Here is a 17,447-nt window from a genome sequence, read left to right on the forward strand (position 1 = left end):
CTTTCTATCCTGAAAAACCTAATGGGAGTCTCAGTCACTGTTACTGGCTATTTATGGCTAGAATTTATAAAGGATATAGAAGATGAAAACATAAAAGCTTACAAGGTAACATCACCAAGCTACAGTCTTGCTAGGTTTTGCAATTTGGACCTTGCCTAAGAACTAAGGTATTGTGTGGCTGTCTCCCACCCCACCAAAATAATGGTTTATGTGTTGATTTGGATTTATGCACACACTACTTAAAAGAGGCATTAATTTTGCCTGTGACTAGGATTTTTAAGGAATCAGAATTGTCTTCCTAGTTTAGGCCAGATATTCTTCGCATCAAAAAGCTTTTGATATAATGGCTGAAGACAAAAAGGGTAATAACCAGCTCTGCTCCACTGACAACATAGACCAGGATTAGATGCATAGCTCCATCTCGCCCCACACAAAATTATAATGGGCCATTTATCATTGTCTGTTAACACTCAAAACTGGAGACCCTAATCTCAGGGACTCCCACATCTGACAGCATTGGATAGGGGCACAAAAACCAAAAGTAGCTGTGTTGGCCCTAAGAACAAGATGCCAAAATCCATATTAAGGTCATACCTTTATTAGCCCAATTCAAAGATCACAAAAAATGTGCAAGCTTTTGCGATCTCCAGATCTCTACCATGCAAGATGTTACAAGAAGTAGGTTAGTGGTGGTGGTGATTTGATGTTGAAGTGATAAGGACTGCATGGTCAGTCCATCTAAATTATCTCCAAATTATTTAATATAAAAGCTGTCTAGCTTTTCTCTACTTCTGTTTTCCACCTACCAAGGAACCTGTGTGTTTTTCTAAGGTTGGAAGCAGTTCCAAGTAACAGCTGGATCATATATTTTCTAGAATGGGTGTTCAACCATTGTTTGTTTCTTGCTCCCAGCAGTCCTCACATCACATGGTAGAACCTAACTTAAATGTCTGCAATCCTCTCCTCCCGCATTTCAATGTTAAGACTCTGATGCAGACTTCATGACTTCAAAATCAAGTCAGCCTCCCCGCTATTTCCCTCCCCACCACACACCAGCTTATTGTAACATTGTGCCTGATGAACAGATCTGGATATCACAGAAACTTGCACATTTTTGTGACCTCTGACTTGGCCTAATAAGAGAATTAGATAGGAAAGAGCTGAAAATAATGAAGTGATTGGATCACATCTTCAATATAAATATTTAGAAAAAGATAAATAATTGCATCTGTAACTACAAAACAGCTTTAAGCAAGTGCTTTAGGTAGAAAGATACCAAAGACTACATAGCCACTAATAGTTTGTTTAAATAACACAAATAAAATTATTTGAAAAATTGGTTTGACAGTCAGAACCAAGCAATTTTAAAGGTAAACAAATACAAAATTAACAGCCACCCATTTTCCAGTTGTCCATTGAATAGCCATGATAAATTCATTTTATACACACTTAATTTTGAATAGGTCTCGCTGAATACCATAGGAGTAACTTCTAAATAAACATTCAAAAGATTGGGCTGAAAGTGCATAATCAACCTTCACTGTAAATGGGAGTCTGTCATTAGAGATGAATTGCACTTTCAGTGCAAAACCTGTCCCATTGAAGTCAGAGGCAAATCTCCACTGGTTTAGCACCAGAAATGAAGTGTGGCAGCCCATCCCTCTACCCTCATATTTTTTCAGCTTACAAGGCAGTATTCAATTCTAACTAACTACTTAAGTTAATCTCTTGTCCAGCTATGCCTGGAAATATAACTGAATCCAATAGTTAAAGGTAAGCAAAGTGTTTCTCAGGCAGAAATGCAAATCTAAGTAGTCTTTGACAAGCTCTGTTACAGATTGCAATTTCATATAATCAGACACACTGAAAGGTTTGAGGTGATCAAAGATCTGGTCCTTCACAGGTTCTAGTCTGTTGCAGGGAGACTCTACTAAGTGAAGGATTAAAATAATAAGTGGTGTGCCCCTCTTTAGCATTACAAAAAAACCTCCTGGGATGTAATCCAGTGTGGTGTAGTGGTTAGAGTGTTGGACTAGGAGATCTGGGTTAGTCCTCACACAGCTATGAAGCTTACTGGGTAACTTTGGGCCAGTCACTTATTCTCAGCCTAAATGCAGGTTGTTTACCTGTAACTGTAGTTCTTCAAGTGGTCATCTCTGCATTCCCACATATGGGCTCTGCACCTGCGCTGAGCCACATCTGGGAAACTTCTAAAGCTGAGGAACATTTTGGTGGGAACCCTCCCACACTGTCCACTATGCACGTCCCAGAGGGTTCTCACCCAAAGCCTTTTGTCTATCAGACACAGCAGTTTCATGCTGGAGATCAAACATTTGTTATTTGAGAATGTCCTAGAAGAGCTGTTAATCATGCAAGTCCAACCCAGTTTGTCTTATTTGTAATACTAGGAACCCATGAATGTATTTGGGCTCCATCCCATAAAGATGGAACATATTTCTGATCTAACACTTATCCTAGGGTAAAAGGCCTATTTCACAGCAGAAATATTACATTTTCTTATTCTTGTACTCATGGTTGAGCAACCAGTTAATATTTTGGCACCTATTACAGTTTAGGATCCTAGGTTGCTAGTTGGAGCTCCTGTAATACCCAATACAAACACATCATCCTCTGTAAACACGATCCATAGCCTCCCCATGGTAAATGGCAAAAATCCCATGTCTTGGATAGAAGTGACTAATTCTCACAATTTTGTCTGACGATTAATATTAGCAGTAGTCAATATGCAGCCATTAGGCAGCAAGACAAGTGGTCTGTATATGCCACAGAGTGAATTCAAGTGACATCCATCATTTGTGTATTTGATCAACTTTTCAGGGTAGTTGGGGAAAAAACATCCCTACAGCATAAAACTAAGCCTATATGATATGGAGAAAAGGTAAATATGCAACAAGGATGTAGACAAAAAACATCTCAGCTATTTAAAGAATAAGCCTTTTTAGCCTAAAAGTTCTACTACATTAGCTTAGATATCCTTCAATAGCTTCAGCTCACCATTCTTGCTCAAAAGCATGAAATTAATTGATTTTCTGACTTAATTTTCAGTTTTGACTTCTTTCACAATGTATTATTTTTGAGAATAGTGAAAATATTGGATAGGAGAACTGGGCAAAGGAGCAAGAACTATGGGGCTTGGGTAGAAACAGAACTGCCAAACACAAAACTATCTTTGATTTCCAAGTCTCTTTAAGACAGGCCTTTGCTTATTTTCAAACTCCTTTTTGCAACAAGTGAAAGCTGGTTCTTGTAATTCTGGAATAGAGCAAATGAATGTACATTTTTTGAGTAGTATAATCAAGCCTAAACATATATTAACTAAACACATAATTTCTATTTATGCCTGCCTCCACTTCCTTTGTTTCCAGTGTCAAATTTTAGATTGTAAGCTCCTCAGGGCAGGTATGTCATCTTGTACTCTGCAAAACATGATCTACACTGACACTGCAACAACGATTGCATTATGTTACTACCATGGTTTTTCCATTGTTGATCCTTATGTCATGCAACTGGAAGCCTTTTTCATCGTCTTATGCCTTGTAATAAACCAAAATTATTCTACTTCCTGCATTTGCTTATTTAGAAGCAAAGCCTGCGATATGGCATAGAATGTATCTGGCCCTGTTTGGGTGCTCTTTTTTAAAGCCAGTATTAAAACGTGAAGAAAAAGAGAACTGTATGTTATTCCAGAACTGTATTCTAATATTAGTTTTAGAAATTTTCTAGTTAGACAGTTTTGTAAACAAGGCAATAATCTTGGACTTGCTGGATTCATTACTAATTAAAATTAACTAAGACAACAAATAGAGGGATAAAGACATTTATAAAACAACTTAATAAAACAAGTTAATAGTTACAACACAACAACTATAAAAGCAGGAAAACATTTCAAAGTAGAGAAGTCACAGTTTGAATGTGAAGTGTAGAAAGTGCATTTCTTTCCTACTCTGTAGTAGGAAACCGGGTATCTCCTGCTGTTAAGTATTCAGAAAGAAACCGAACACCAAATAATATGGATTATGCTTAACTTTCCTCTAAGGAGGAGCCAGAAATGATGGCTTAGGAAGTAAGTACACCAATATGAGGCCTGAAGAGCCTATCTGTCTGCTTGGGAAGTGTGTCCAAGGATTTCACTGGACAAGTGTCTTAGGTAAGGTTGTCAGAGAACAGCCCCTTAATTAGAAAGATTCAACTTTCCTATGTCTTCCAAGCCTTCAGGTGTCACCAAGTCTGTTCTTCACTCTCACCTTCTCAATGTTCAATGGTCCAAAGACTAGGTCCCTAATTTTAATAGACTCAATCCCATAAAGGAGCAGGTTATTAGGGTGTTTTATAGCTCTATGCAGCTGAGAAACGTTACACCAGCTGTATTGTGGAATCTAACTGCTAACAGTTCTGAAGTGCTTTACACAGGACAGCTTATTTCACTGCATGGTACCAGCTACATGAAACAATCTCTTCTCAAGGTCACAAACATGGTATTTCCCACTATTCTGAGTCTGGGAGGGGGCCAGCAACCCTGCCAAGGCTACAAGGAAAACAAATGAAGAGGACATGATCAATTTACTGAGCACTTGGAATTCTAGCCCAACAACATAATTCCTTCAGATCACTGAAGGCAAGGGATGCAGTGCAGGGTACAAGATTCAGGGAATACCTAAAAAAGATGTTAATGCACTGCAGCCTACAGCTGGGAAGAGGGACTAACCACTTCAGAAGAGGACTGTGGGAAAAATCCATGCAGGAGAGATCTTTCAGTCTCAATCTCAGTGTTAACTGCTAATAAGTCAACACAATGGACTCGGTTCAATCTATTTCATGAGCTTCTTACAGTAAAGGAGGAAATTCCAGGCTGTTATGAAGTTGGAAAACTCTTCCTAAGCGAAGCATAGCTTCTGAGGTGCCCACTTACAAGCAGGAAATTTACACCTGCAATACTGTTATACTCCGTGCTTTTAAAAAATTTTGCTAAAGAAATCCAATTGTTGCAAGAAAAGCAGTTTTGTGAACTGCAAACTATGCAAGTGAAGCACATGTGTGATCTCTTATTTTGTACAATTTATTCCACTTCTGCAAGTCATGGGGAGAGGCAAGAAGCTATGTAGTACACTGAAACTACACCTTCTGTCCACAAGAAATCTTACTCAGCAATGAATCTGGCTTTGCTTTCATGCACACCTTTGCAACCATAAGGGCTAGAAGCTTACTTCTTAAATATCTGAAAGCTGGGATTTTTTATGGGAGCAAATTTCTGTGGCCAGTACTATAGTCTTTCTTGCAGAGTTGCAACACACAGGCCTTCCCAAAGGAAAATCATGCATTTAGAATACTTTTCAGAATTGAATAGGAACATGAACGCTATGTGGTGGAAGAGCCATAACGGTCTTTCAGGTTTAATAGAAACGTTACTGCCATTATCACCATCCAAATATTATTATAGCCCTAGGTCAAATTGGTCATTGCTGTTACTGTAGTGTTTTACAGATGTGCTCATATGGTGTACTATGTTACTTCTGTCCGAATGTCAGGCTGTTTGGAGTGTGTAATAGGTGCATCTCCCAGAACTACAGTGATCATGAAGTATTCTGCACTGTTCATCTCAGTACCTGATAAGTAACCGAGATGAGAAAACATGAAGCAAGAGATGCTCTAAATGGAGCAACAAGTGCATCCCACTGGAGGTAACTGGGATATACTTAGGAATGAGCAAATCTTATCCCAAGTCTTTTCTTAGGCACTTCCAAGCGTCTCTCAGGAGAGCCAGAGATTTGTTCTCTAAAGCTTTTGTTTATTGATGAAACTTGCTCACTTCATCCTGCACAGGAGTTTAAGAGTCCTTCTGTGGTAGCTATCTGTATTACACATCCACACACTCAACAGGTAAAGTCGTAGGTCAACGTTCTGATGCTTCTGGTAGAAATCCATCTCTGCTACTGCAGTGGCTGCTCCAGGACATGATTTCTGTCTTGTCAATTTCCCATTTCAGGCTGTAAAGAAATGAAAGAGCCCAAGAGTTAGTTTTTCCCCTAGAAAGTGGGTAGTTCTATTTATTTACTTTATTTATTTCATTTCTATACCACCCAATAGCCGAAGCTCTGTCAGTTTGCTCCAGAAGCACAAGCTGAGTATATCAGTGAAACAATACTTCCTAGTTATTATTTAGAAAGCCTCCACTGCAGTAATCTTCAATATAACCCCAGCATGCAATAGCTGATCACACTGACCTGGTTGTATGCCCCAGCGGCAATTCCTGGGTTGTTTAATTCAGGAATTGTGGGGATGAGCAGAGCATGCTCATCGTTTCCACTTTCAATTAACAACCCAGGAACGACACATTCCTGGGTTGTTTCATCACATGCGAACCCAGAACTCTGGATTGTTTATGGATTAAACAACCCGGGAATTGCCACCATGATGTGCGAACTGGGTCAATATGTCTATCTCTTACTTTGTATTGCTCCTCTTAAAAATCAAGCATTCTATATTAAAGTAGAAAAATGATGTTGCTGGTGTGATCCACCTTAGCTCAGGGTCAAGATGTTGGATAATTTTGTTTGGTCCGCTTTAAGTGAACCAACCCAATTGTCAGGGTCCAGCTTCAGCACTGCAGTGGGCCTTGCAGGTTTTGGCTAAGATTTTATAAGAAGTAGCCTGGAAGGGCTTGGGCCTATTCAGCCTCTGGAATGTCAGACTCTGTATGTGCTGATCTCTGTCAGTGTTCTCAGAGCAGAGCCAGGGGGAGTCACCCAACTCCCTGTCTACCTGCTGGTCTGGCCTTGGCAGGCAGGGAGGCTGGAAGCTGTCCATGAGAACCTGACAGACGTGGCGTGGGGTTTGCAGAAGGGTTGCCCAGGCTGAACTGTCAATGCTGTTTAGACAGGGGCCTTGCTGAAAGGCCAAAGGCCCTTGTCTGTCAAAGGATCCAGAGGGGGTGTCATGCCTTCCCTTTTAAGCTGATGCAAAAGTGAAGAGCCTTTGCAAGGAACATCTGATCTTCATTGTCCAAAGCCTTCTCTGTTTCGATCCATCATCGTTTGGGCTTTTAGACACACTCTGCACATGGACTCTCCCTTAATTGAAACTTTAGATTGCTAAAGACTTGCCATGAAAAGTACCATGAGGCTTTTCATAGACTTGAAGTCTTGTTTGCTGTGGATTGTGTGCCTTTGTCATCAGCTCAGCGTACTGGCAGGCTGAGTTTGATCTACAACGTTTGGACCTTCCTCTGCCTGGACTCATGCAGCATGGAGTTACCAATGCGAAAGCAGTGGCACGGAACTCATTGCGCATGTGGGTTTACCCTTCCCTTGGGCCTCAACCATGTAGCCTGGAGTTATCAACAAAAGATTCAAAGCTGGACTAATTCTCTATTGGTGTGGTTTTGTTTAGGCCTTTCAAGAATTTACCCCTTGATTGCCCGAGGGATCATTCCAGGAATTATTCCCATTCTTCGTCCAGGATTTGGAACCCTTGTATGGATTGCCTGGGTTAGATATGCCAGGAATCCCGAGTCCTTTCCCTTGTGTTCAGAGCCATGGAGATGGCAACAGAGAAACCATATGGATGAGGATCTCAGTCACAGTAGCAGTGTTTAGTTTTAAACTGTTCTAGAATTACATAGAACCTATACCTACTGATCATCAGCTATATGATTTTGGAAGAGTGTAACTGTTAAGCTTTTGCCCTGAGATTTCCTGCAATAAAGAAATCTCACTGATCTAGGTGTCTAGTGTCAGAATGCCTGAGTGTGTGTGCTGGCGGAATCAGGAAACCTGACACTAATTAACATTTTCCAGACTAATGTGTGGATTGGATCAGAGTTATGCTTTAGATTCCTCATTTGTCTGTATTTTGTGATGCCGTTCTTAGCTCAAAAATAGTGTACACAACTGCATATACTGGGGAAAGATATGTACAAAAATGTGTGTATTAGAAAAAGATGCGTACAAAATGCATATGTTAAAAAAAGTTAAGTATGAAAAGTAATGTGAATTTTCATGTGTGTATATATGTGTTTTAATTGCAGAATGAAGAGGATATTAGACAAAACAGACTTAGGACTAAATATATGCGGAAACTGACACAGACTGGATATAGGGCAATTTGTAGATTCTTAGTTCAAAGCATGACTCATTTGTGGATACCAATCCACCACTGAAGACCAATGATGTAGTAGTAATAACTATTATTTTTCTTTATGAAGTATCTCAAGCATTAAGTTAAAAAGAACACCCCTACTCACCACACTGCGAACTAAATAGGATAGGTAGTAAAGGAGAAGAGGCAGATATTAGAGGTTAAAGGCTTGGGCGAAGACAGATTTTATGATATTATTTAAAATACTTGCAAGGAGGAAGAACTACAGATGTTGGGAGGCAGCATGTTCCAGAGTCTGAGATTTAGCCAAGAGAAGAGTTTTGGTAGAGCAGGGATTATGACAAGGCAAACAGAAGAGAAGTTAGATAAAGATCCAAATAGCGAAAGGATTTAAAACCAAGAGTAGTGACAAACTTGATTCAATCAGAAAAAAGTAGCCAAGGAAGGGAGTGTAACAAGAGGAAAAATGTGGGTAAATTAAGACCCAGAAAAAAGCCAAATGAGCAGTGGAGTCTAAAAAGAAGAGAGTAAGGTTGAGAAAGAGGCAAATGAGAACAACAATTACAGTAGTTAAGCTGGGAAATAATAAAATGAAACAATGTCTTTTCAGTAGATGGAGATAAAAATACAATTTTTAGCCATATTTAAAAGTTGAAAACATTTTTAAGCAGTTCAAATAAAATAGAGTTTGGAGTTGTTTAGAGTACAAGTACAAGCTTCTGTATTTGTAAGAAAGAAAAATAGAAGCATTTCAGACACAGAATGACAAAGCTGCTCAGTTTTAGATAAGGTAATAAGCCAATAACCAGTCAGAAACAACAAGATGAAGACAGATCTGATGCAGCAATGTAGAACTGCAGGTCAATGGCAGAGATACCATTCAAGTTAATGAATGTTAAGAAAAGTAATAATATGACTAAGAATGCTTGATAGATATGAGGTCTCTGACTCTGGAGCCCTCCGTCTATCCTAAGTGTCTATCCTAGGTTCTGCTGGCAAGAGCCAGGCAGGGCAGGAGGAATGACGGAGGCATTTTAGCCTCCCATTTCTCCATTTCAGCATGTTTAGCTAGACAGGCCTGTGAGCCTATCTAGCTTGCTTACCCTCTTGGAGTGAGGAATGGAGAAGCTTGTGGATCCAGCGGATCCACATCCACCCCTCTCTCTGCCCACCAGCAACATCCCTCTTCCAATTCTCTCCATCGTTTCCTGAGGTTGCTGTTGCAACCTCAGAAGAGGAACTGCTGCAAAGCTTTCCATGGTGACTGATAGGGGGTGGTGGTGGAGGAAGATCTACTATCAGATCTTCTCCTCCAGTGTCATAGCTCTGTGTATGACCACAGAAGAGGAAATCTGCAGCATCCTAAGGCTCCCCAGATGCTGCCTTCAAGAAGGATAAAGAGAAGTCAACCAAAGACAAATCACTTAGGAATTCCAGTTGAATGAGGGAAACAATTACTATTAACAGATACAGGGAAAAATATATTCAAAAGGTAAAAATGAAACCAAGAAAGCATTCAACCACCAAAATCAAAAGAATATAACAGAGAGAGAAGAACAGAATGATCAATGGTTTCAAAGTCTGAAGGAAAGTAAACAAAGTGGATAGAGGGTCTGACTTGGACAATGGAGTCTTGGATTCAAATATCCACTAATTCATGAAACTCCAAGAATGGCTTTGGGCAAATCACTGCTTCTTAGCCAGCCTACTTCGCAGGGTTACTATGAAGATTAAATGGGGCGGGAGGGGGGAGAACCATCGACACTGCTTTGAGTTCCTTTGAGAAAGGACAGTGTATACACATGGTAAATAGATAAAACTCCTTTAAGCAAACAGAGAATGAAGTCTAAGCTGCTGGGATAGAATGCAGTGCTTTCCCCCCTAGAAAGTGGAGGCCAACTCTCAACAGGATCACTCTAAAATGAAAGAATCAAAAATGAAATATAGCACTGCCCTCTGGCAACCAGTTAGTCAAATTCTAGCTTGACGAAAACTTTGGCAGGCACTTCTACATGAGAGGAATAAGCCATGTATACAAATGGCTATCCGGGGGTTCTTGTTCATTCTAGCATTTATTATAATATATAATTCACTTTTCAATTGGGATTCTTGAAGTGGGGTACATAATAACAAATTAAAAGTACAGCACCAAAATCATACACTTTGGGGTCACCACCAAAAAGCTCAGTCAGTAATAGCTATCAGCCTAATACAAAGTGGGGCTGCTAAAAGTTTCTCAGATCTTAAAGAAAAGGAAAGTCCCTTCCTTCTCCCATTTCTTCTCAAACTAGCTGAACCAGCCAAATCATAGCAATGTTTCTTCTTGTTTTGGACAGCATTTGCACTGTTAATAACATATGAGCCAAAAATGTAACAATGCTATTGAGGGGCATATATTCCCATGACTTATTTGTGACAGCATCTTCTCCAACTTTCAATATAATTTATTTATTCTATTTATACCCAGCCTTTCCACCAAGAAAATGGTGTTCATAAATCATTATTTTAAAGCATAGTTTAAAACAGTAAAATAAATACATTAAAAACACATATAACACACCAAAATTACTGAATAAAAACAGCAGTCAGCCTAATAGACCGTTTTACAAGCTGAAGGCCTACTTGAACAGAAACGTCTTTGCCTGCCAGTGGAAGGACAGCAGAGAGGGAATCAACCCAGTCTCCTTAGGCAGGGAGTTTCATAGCCTGAGAGCAGCCACCAAGAAGGTCCCTTCTTGCATCGGCACCAAACATGCCTCTGAAGGCAGTCGCACCAAAAGAAGAGCCTCCCCAAAAGATCGTATAACCCAAGCAGACGCGTATGGAAGAAGAGAATGTTTCAGGCAGCCCAGCCTCAGGCCATATAGGGCTTTAAGGTCATAGCCAGCACTTTGAATTGTGCCCAGAAACGGATCAGTAGTCAGTGAAGCTATTGTAACAAGCGTGTCGTGTGCTCCCTGTAACCAGCCCCAGTCAACAGTCTGATCGCAGCATTCTGGACCACCTGAAGTTTCCAAACGGTTTTCAGAGGCAGCCCCACATAGAGCAAGTTACAGTTGTCCAAACAGGGTGTAACTAAGGCATGTGTAATCAAGGCCAGACCAGACATCTTTAGGAGTGGGCACAATTGGTGCACTAGCCTCAGCTGTGCAAACACACTCCTGGCCACTGACACCTGGGCATCCACCTTCAGGGCTGAGTCCAGGAATACACCCAGACTGTGAGCCTGAGACTTCAGGGGGACTGTAACCTCATCCAGCACAGCTTGAATCGCTATTCCTTGATCTGCCTTTCAACTAACCAGGAGTACCTCTGTCTTTTCTGGATTAAGCTTTAATTCGTTCACCCTCATCTAGTCCATTACCAATGACAGTCACTGATTTAGAATTAGCACAGCTTCCTTGGATTTAGGTGGAAAGGAGAGATAGAATTAGATGTCATCAGTGTACAGTATACACCGATTCCCCAAACTCCAGACAACCTCTACCAGCAGTTCCATGCATATGTTAAATAGCATGAGGAATAAGGTGGAACCCTGGGGGACACCACAGGCCAAGAGCCATGGCATTGAACAGGAATCCCGTAGCACCACCGCCACCGTGTAACAGAACCTCTTGGTCCCATCTCAGACAAACACTTCAGAAGGATACCATGGTTGATGCTATCAAAAGCTACTGAAAGGTCCAGCAGAACTAACAGGAACACCCACCCCCTGTCCAATTCCCAGGGTAGATCATCCACCAAGGCGACCAGAGCATTCTCTGTCCCATAACCAGGCCTGAAGCCAGATTGAAATGGATCTAGATAATCTGACTCATCTAGAAATCCCTGGTGCTGAGAAGCCCCCACATGTTCCAGCATTTTGCCCAAGAATGGAATACTGGAGATCAGCTGGAAATTATCCAGTATAGTGGGGTTCAGGGACTTTTTATTATTATTAAAAACAGATCTTACCATAGACTCTTTTATGCAAGATGGAATCACCCTTTGTCATAAAGAGGCATTCACCACTACCCTTACCCACTCAGCCAGTCAACTCCCCCCCACCCGCTTTTATTATCCTAAGCATATAACTTTAGAATCAAATGTTACATCAACTGAAGGGAATAGGAAGTTTGAGCTATGTGTCCTTCCTATTCTATATGTTTCTTTTCAGTATCTGAAGTAGAACTATCATAACTACTTGTGTAGATGAGCAAGCTCTCAATACTGGGACAAAGCTTCAACTTGGATATTACCCCCCGCCCCCAAAAAAGAGTGCAAGCCACTTGCATATCCTCTCCCTGTCTGCCCCATGTTTTATTTTTTTAATTAGTCCACTAGAAGGGTCAGTTGTGAGTGACTTCAGGCAGTCTGAATAATAAAAAATAAATAAATAACAGAACTGATCTTTGAGATCTCCTCCAACTCTAGGATCTTACAGTCAGGGTCAGAAATATTGGAACAAGGATAACTGTTTTGGCAGTTGGCCTCTGTACACCACCACATCGAGGTTGAAAGGAAACACACCCAGATGGGAGTGAAGTCTGGACTTTCAACTGTAATGCAAGGGGTGTGACAAAAGTGGGACACTAACCATTCAGGAAGTACAGCCAGTTGCATACCACCACCACCCCATCATTGGTGGCCATACGTAATGGAACAAAACATCATTTCAAACTTAAGGATCACCTTTAATACCTGGATGAAAATCCTTTGCAGTCAATGACTGCCTGAAGTCTGGAACCCATGGACATGACCAAATGCTGAGTGTCCTCCCTCGAGATGCTTTGCCAGCCCTTTACTGCAGTTGTCTTCAGCTGCTGCTTGTTTGTGGGTCTTTCTGCCTTCAGTCTTGTCTTCAGTAAGTTAGAAGCATGCTCTATTGGGCTGAGATCAAGTGACTGACTTGGCCATTGAAGAACATCCCACTGCTTTGCCTTGAGAAACTCTGGGGTAGCTTTTGCTGTATGTTTGGGGTCATTATCCATCTGCAATATGAAGAGACGTCCTATCAGTTTGGCAGCATTCGGCTGAATCTGAGCAGAAAGTATACTCCTATACACTTCAGAATTCATCCTGCTGCTTTTATCAGCTGTCAGGTCATCAATAAACACCAGTAACCCAGTTCCATTGGCAGCCATACATGCCCATACCATAACACTGCCTCCACCATGTTTGACAGATGATGTGGTATGCTTTGGATCATGAGGTGTTCCTTTCCTTCTCCATACTTTTTTCTTCCCATCATTCTGGTACAAGTTAATCTTGGTTTCATCAGTCCAAAGAATCTTATTCCAGAACTGGGCAGGCCTTTTTAGGTGTTTGCTGGCAAAGGCTAATCTGGCTTTTTGGTTTTTGAGCGTTACCAGTGGTTTGCACCTTGTTGTGAAGCCTCTGTATTTACATTCATAAAGACGACTGACTGTAGATGTTGACGATGACATGCCTACCTCCGCAAGAGCGTTCTTGACCTGGCTAGATGTTGTGAAAGGGTTCCTCGTCACCATGAGCAGAATTCTGCAGTCATCCACTTTAGTTGTCTTCTGTGGTCTTCCAGGTCTTTTGCTGTTGCTGAGCTTGCCAGTTAATTCCTTCTTTTTCAGGATGTTCCAAACTGTTGTGTTGGCCACTCCCACTGTTTTTGCTATCTCTCTGATGGGTTTATTTTGTTTCCTCAGCCTAATGGTGGCCTCCTTCACTTGCATGGACACCTCTTTGGACCTCATGTTGGGAGTTCCAATGAACAGCTACCAAATGCAAATGTAACACTCAGAATCACCTCCAGGCCTTTTATCTGCTTGATTGGTCATGGGGTACCCAGGAAACAGGCCACACCTGGCCATGCAGCTGCTTGTCAGCCATTTGTTCCATTACTTATGAGCCACCAACGATGGGTGTGCATCCCTTGCTGAATACACACTTGTGGTGTGTATGCCACTGGCTGTACTTGCTTAATGGTTAGTGCCCCACTTTTGTCAAACCCCTTGAATTGCAGCTGAAAGTCCTGACTTCGCTCCCATCTCGGTGTTTTCTTTCAACTTCAATTCAGTGGTGTATGGAGGCCAACGGCCAAAACAGTTATCCTTGTTCCAATATTTCTGTCCCTGACTGTATGTTGTAGACTGCCTGAGGCCACTCATGACTAACCCTTTTAATGGATTAATTTAAAAAAAATGGAAGAAAAAAGGATGTGGGAAACAGAGCAGAAACAGCAGCATCCCAAAGAGGAGTATTTGTTCTTATCAAGTAATATTGGCCTGGTTCACATGTTATGCATGGTAACCTAGAATTTTTTAAAATTTGGAGTTACCATGAGAGAGCCAGCATGTGAGAGCTGTAATCTAGAACAATCCCTTGGTAACAACTCTGGCTTGTTGGCAGAGAGACACTGGCTTGTGTAGCTACTCCCACTGGCAGGAAAAGCCAAGCCAGAGTGATTGAGCCACATGCATTTTTTAAATTCTGGGGTGCTGTGACGGCCTACCACAGCCATTGATTGTATAGATAATGCACTAGGGAAAGGATACCAGATTCTAGCTTATCCTTGGAGGGACGGGGAGAGGGACTTCCAAGTGACAAATAGAAACAAGCTTCTGCATGGAATTTAGCTGTTTCCATGAAACGCATTTAATACTCATCCTACATAGGGCCAGCTCCAGGTTTCAGGGGCACTGGGCAAAGCACCTCTGGTGAGCCCCGTCCTCCATCAGCAGGCAGTGGTATCAGCAGAATTCCAAGCAGCATCAAGCAGCTAGGTCTAGCCACCATTTTAATTAACTATAATGCCCCAGGGGAATACTACATCAAGGCATTGTGGGAAAGTAAAATGGAGGCTAGATTCAGCTGGGGCCTTTTTGCACCGCTTCCTCTCAGTTCCTGCTACCCTACAATCTGGTCGTGTGTGGCTGTATGAGAGTCTTCCTCTCCTCAGCACTACACAACAACTTCCTAGTTATACTGCCCTTGTGCATGACCAGAGTGCAAGCCAGGGAAAAAAAGTAAAAAGAGGCCCAGGCATCAGTAGTGGGCTCTGCTGGGATCTTGGCAGCTACCCAAGGATACCAGGTGCTGGTAGTGGCCCTGATTCTACAGGTATAGTGATGTCTGAACTGCTGTCAAGGAACAGAAATCTAAGTTACTTGATTGGGTGATCACATGAGCTCCAGTCCCAAGTATATCCTAGTTACTCACATGCACAAGTTCTTGTCGTGGGGTCTTTGGAATCTGCAGAGCCATCACCTTCGCTCGTTTGTACAGCTCTTCACTATGTTCCTCTACAACATCATGCTTCCGCTTTGGAGAAGTCTGGCCACATTGGGTCTGCCTTAACACTACAAAATGGTAAAGAAGAATCACTAGAACATTCCTCTGGCTCCAGAGCTGCAAATATTGTTATATAGGTATGGAAGTATTTGCAACACTGGGTGGAAGGTACAGGCACTAGTTGAGAAGGCAAATGCCACGTAAATGAAGAACCATAACCATATATTCCCCTTATGATTTCAGTACTGTAGGCAATACCGATCTTTTCTCCTTCAGCCCTGAGCAAGCGTTAGAAGACACTGGTCAGCTAATGCCAGCTTCCCTCTTTAAATATCTTCTCCAGTCACCCCTTGTCTGGGCAAGCTTCATGTACAGACAAGTGCAGAAAATGTTCACTGACTCACAGAGGGCACAATCCTATCAGGGTAGGCGGCCGCCTCCAAACATGGAGGCAATCACCTATCCAATGCAGTGAAGGAGAAGTGCGGAGGGGATCATCCCCTCTGTGCTTCAGTTGCCCTGCATTTGCGGCTACACAGCCAATTTCGAGTGGGGGAAGCGGCTGCTGGACAACACACAGGCTGTGTCATACCGGCATTTCTGCCTTCCCTGCCCTGGAATGCCCCGTTTTCACTGCTCTGCATTACTCTTCCGAGCATGGAGCCATTCTGAGCTGCCTGTGAGGCAGCTTGGGGGAGGGGGGGGAAGGTCAGTTCTCAGGGAACCGACCTTGGAGCGTGGGCTCTGAGGTTGGTTCCTGGAAACCGATGCATCCTATGGCCGTCTAGCTGCTGACTAGTGGCCATAGGATTGCTCCCTTAGTCTTATAAAGGCCTTCTAGAACAGAGACCTCATTGAACCCCAAGCAAGTCTACTGGAGATGATCTACTACCTCCGTCCCTTGTGGAACTAATCTTAGTCACTTGTGATCTCCAAGTGCCCATTAAACAGTTTGCATAATTAACACCTACTCACTTGTACTAATGCAGTTTCCCTGGCTTGCAGAAGGGTCTGTGACTGGGTTGCTGAGATCTTCCATGCAGGAAGGGACAGAGGCCAATAAACCTGGAACAAGTCATGATAATGTCTCAATTAAAGAATAGGCATGTCTTTTTATTGCATCCTAAAACACACATGCAAACATTTGCACTAGTAACAGATATATTCACTTGGGTCAAGACTCAGATATTAGCTTCCCTCAGAAATTAGAACCCGAGGTTGGGGGGGATTAGCTACAGGCTAGAATAGCTGAGGGGCCTGACCAAGACCTCAGAAAGCCCCATTTTGGGGCCTACTGCTGGTTGCTGATTATGTCTACAGAAAGCTCCACAAGCATACAGAGGGCCTCTGGGGCAGATATGGACCCTCCACCCCCAAGCTCCTCTCCTCTGGAGGGCCACCTCCACCACATCCTTGCCTCCCTTGGACAACTGTCTGAGGAGTTAGGATTGTTTGGCCCAATATTAAACTACCTTTATTAAAATCCAAAGATCATGGACTGAATGGCCCTTTGAAGAATCTTATTAGGTCTGACAAGCTGCGGGCTGAAACTGTATGTACAGGTGTAACATGAATCTGACAGTCAAGAAAACAAAGCTGTTGATGCTTCACTAATGTGAAGTTACATTAACCCATGATACAAGCAATTTTCCAGTAAGGTTCAGCTAGAAGAGCATTTGCTTACAGCTAGAGCGCAATTTTATTTCAAAGTTGATAGTAATATGAGAAGCATCACAAACTGGAAGAACACTGATCTAGTGAAAACAGTGACCAAGATCCTAATACTCTGGATTTTTTGGTACTTCACAGACAATTCTGGCCATATATTGAAGATTATGTTTTAGATTATGTTTTATACCAGCCTTCTCTAACCTGGTACTTTCCAGATGTGTTGGACTACAACTCCTGTTATCCCCACCCAGCATGGCCACACCATCGCTTTAGAACAGCCCCGGAGAGGTTATTTCCCCTTTATAGGGGCTAGCTTGATTATGCAAAAATCTATGCTATACTGCCAGAAAGATATGTTCTCTAAATATTTTGTTTCCTGTTAAATCCATACTGTGGCAACCCATGGTCATAAGCAA

At 42.1% G+C, this 17,447-nt stretch overlaps 1 protein-coding gene across 1 annotated transcript in view; it reads right to left on the reverse strand.

Moving 5' to 3' along the window:
• Window positions 1-1,307: 1,307 nt before the first annotated feature.
• The window catches only part of CRY2 (cryptochrome circadian regulator 2), a 40,535-nt gene continuing 24,395 nt past the window's right edge, over window positions 1,308-17,447 (reverse strand). Inside the window, exons 10-12 of the mRNA XM_084850439.1 lie at window positions 16,336-16,425; window positions 15,289-15,428; window positions 1,308-6,005 (exon numbers count right to left, since the gene is read on the reverse strand). Coding sequence (XP_084706565.1) covers window positions 5,988-6,005; window positions 15,289-15,428; window positions 16,336-16,425 — 248 coding nt within the window. The 3' untranslated portion in view covers window positions 1,308-5,987. The remainder of the gene's footprint in view (window positions 6,006-15,288; window positions 15,429-16,335; window positions 16,426-17,447) is intronic.

The sequence above is a fragment of the Heloderma suspectum genome, chromosome 1, assembly GCF_057233095.1.
Source record: "Heloderma suspectum isolate Gila_16-S chromosome 1, 16-S_ref, whole genome shotgun sequence".
NCBI classification, from domain to species: Eukaryota; Metazoa; Chordata; class Lepidosauria; order Squamata; family Helodermatidae; genus Heloderma; species Heloderma suspectum.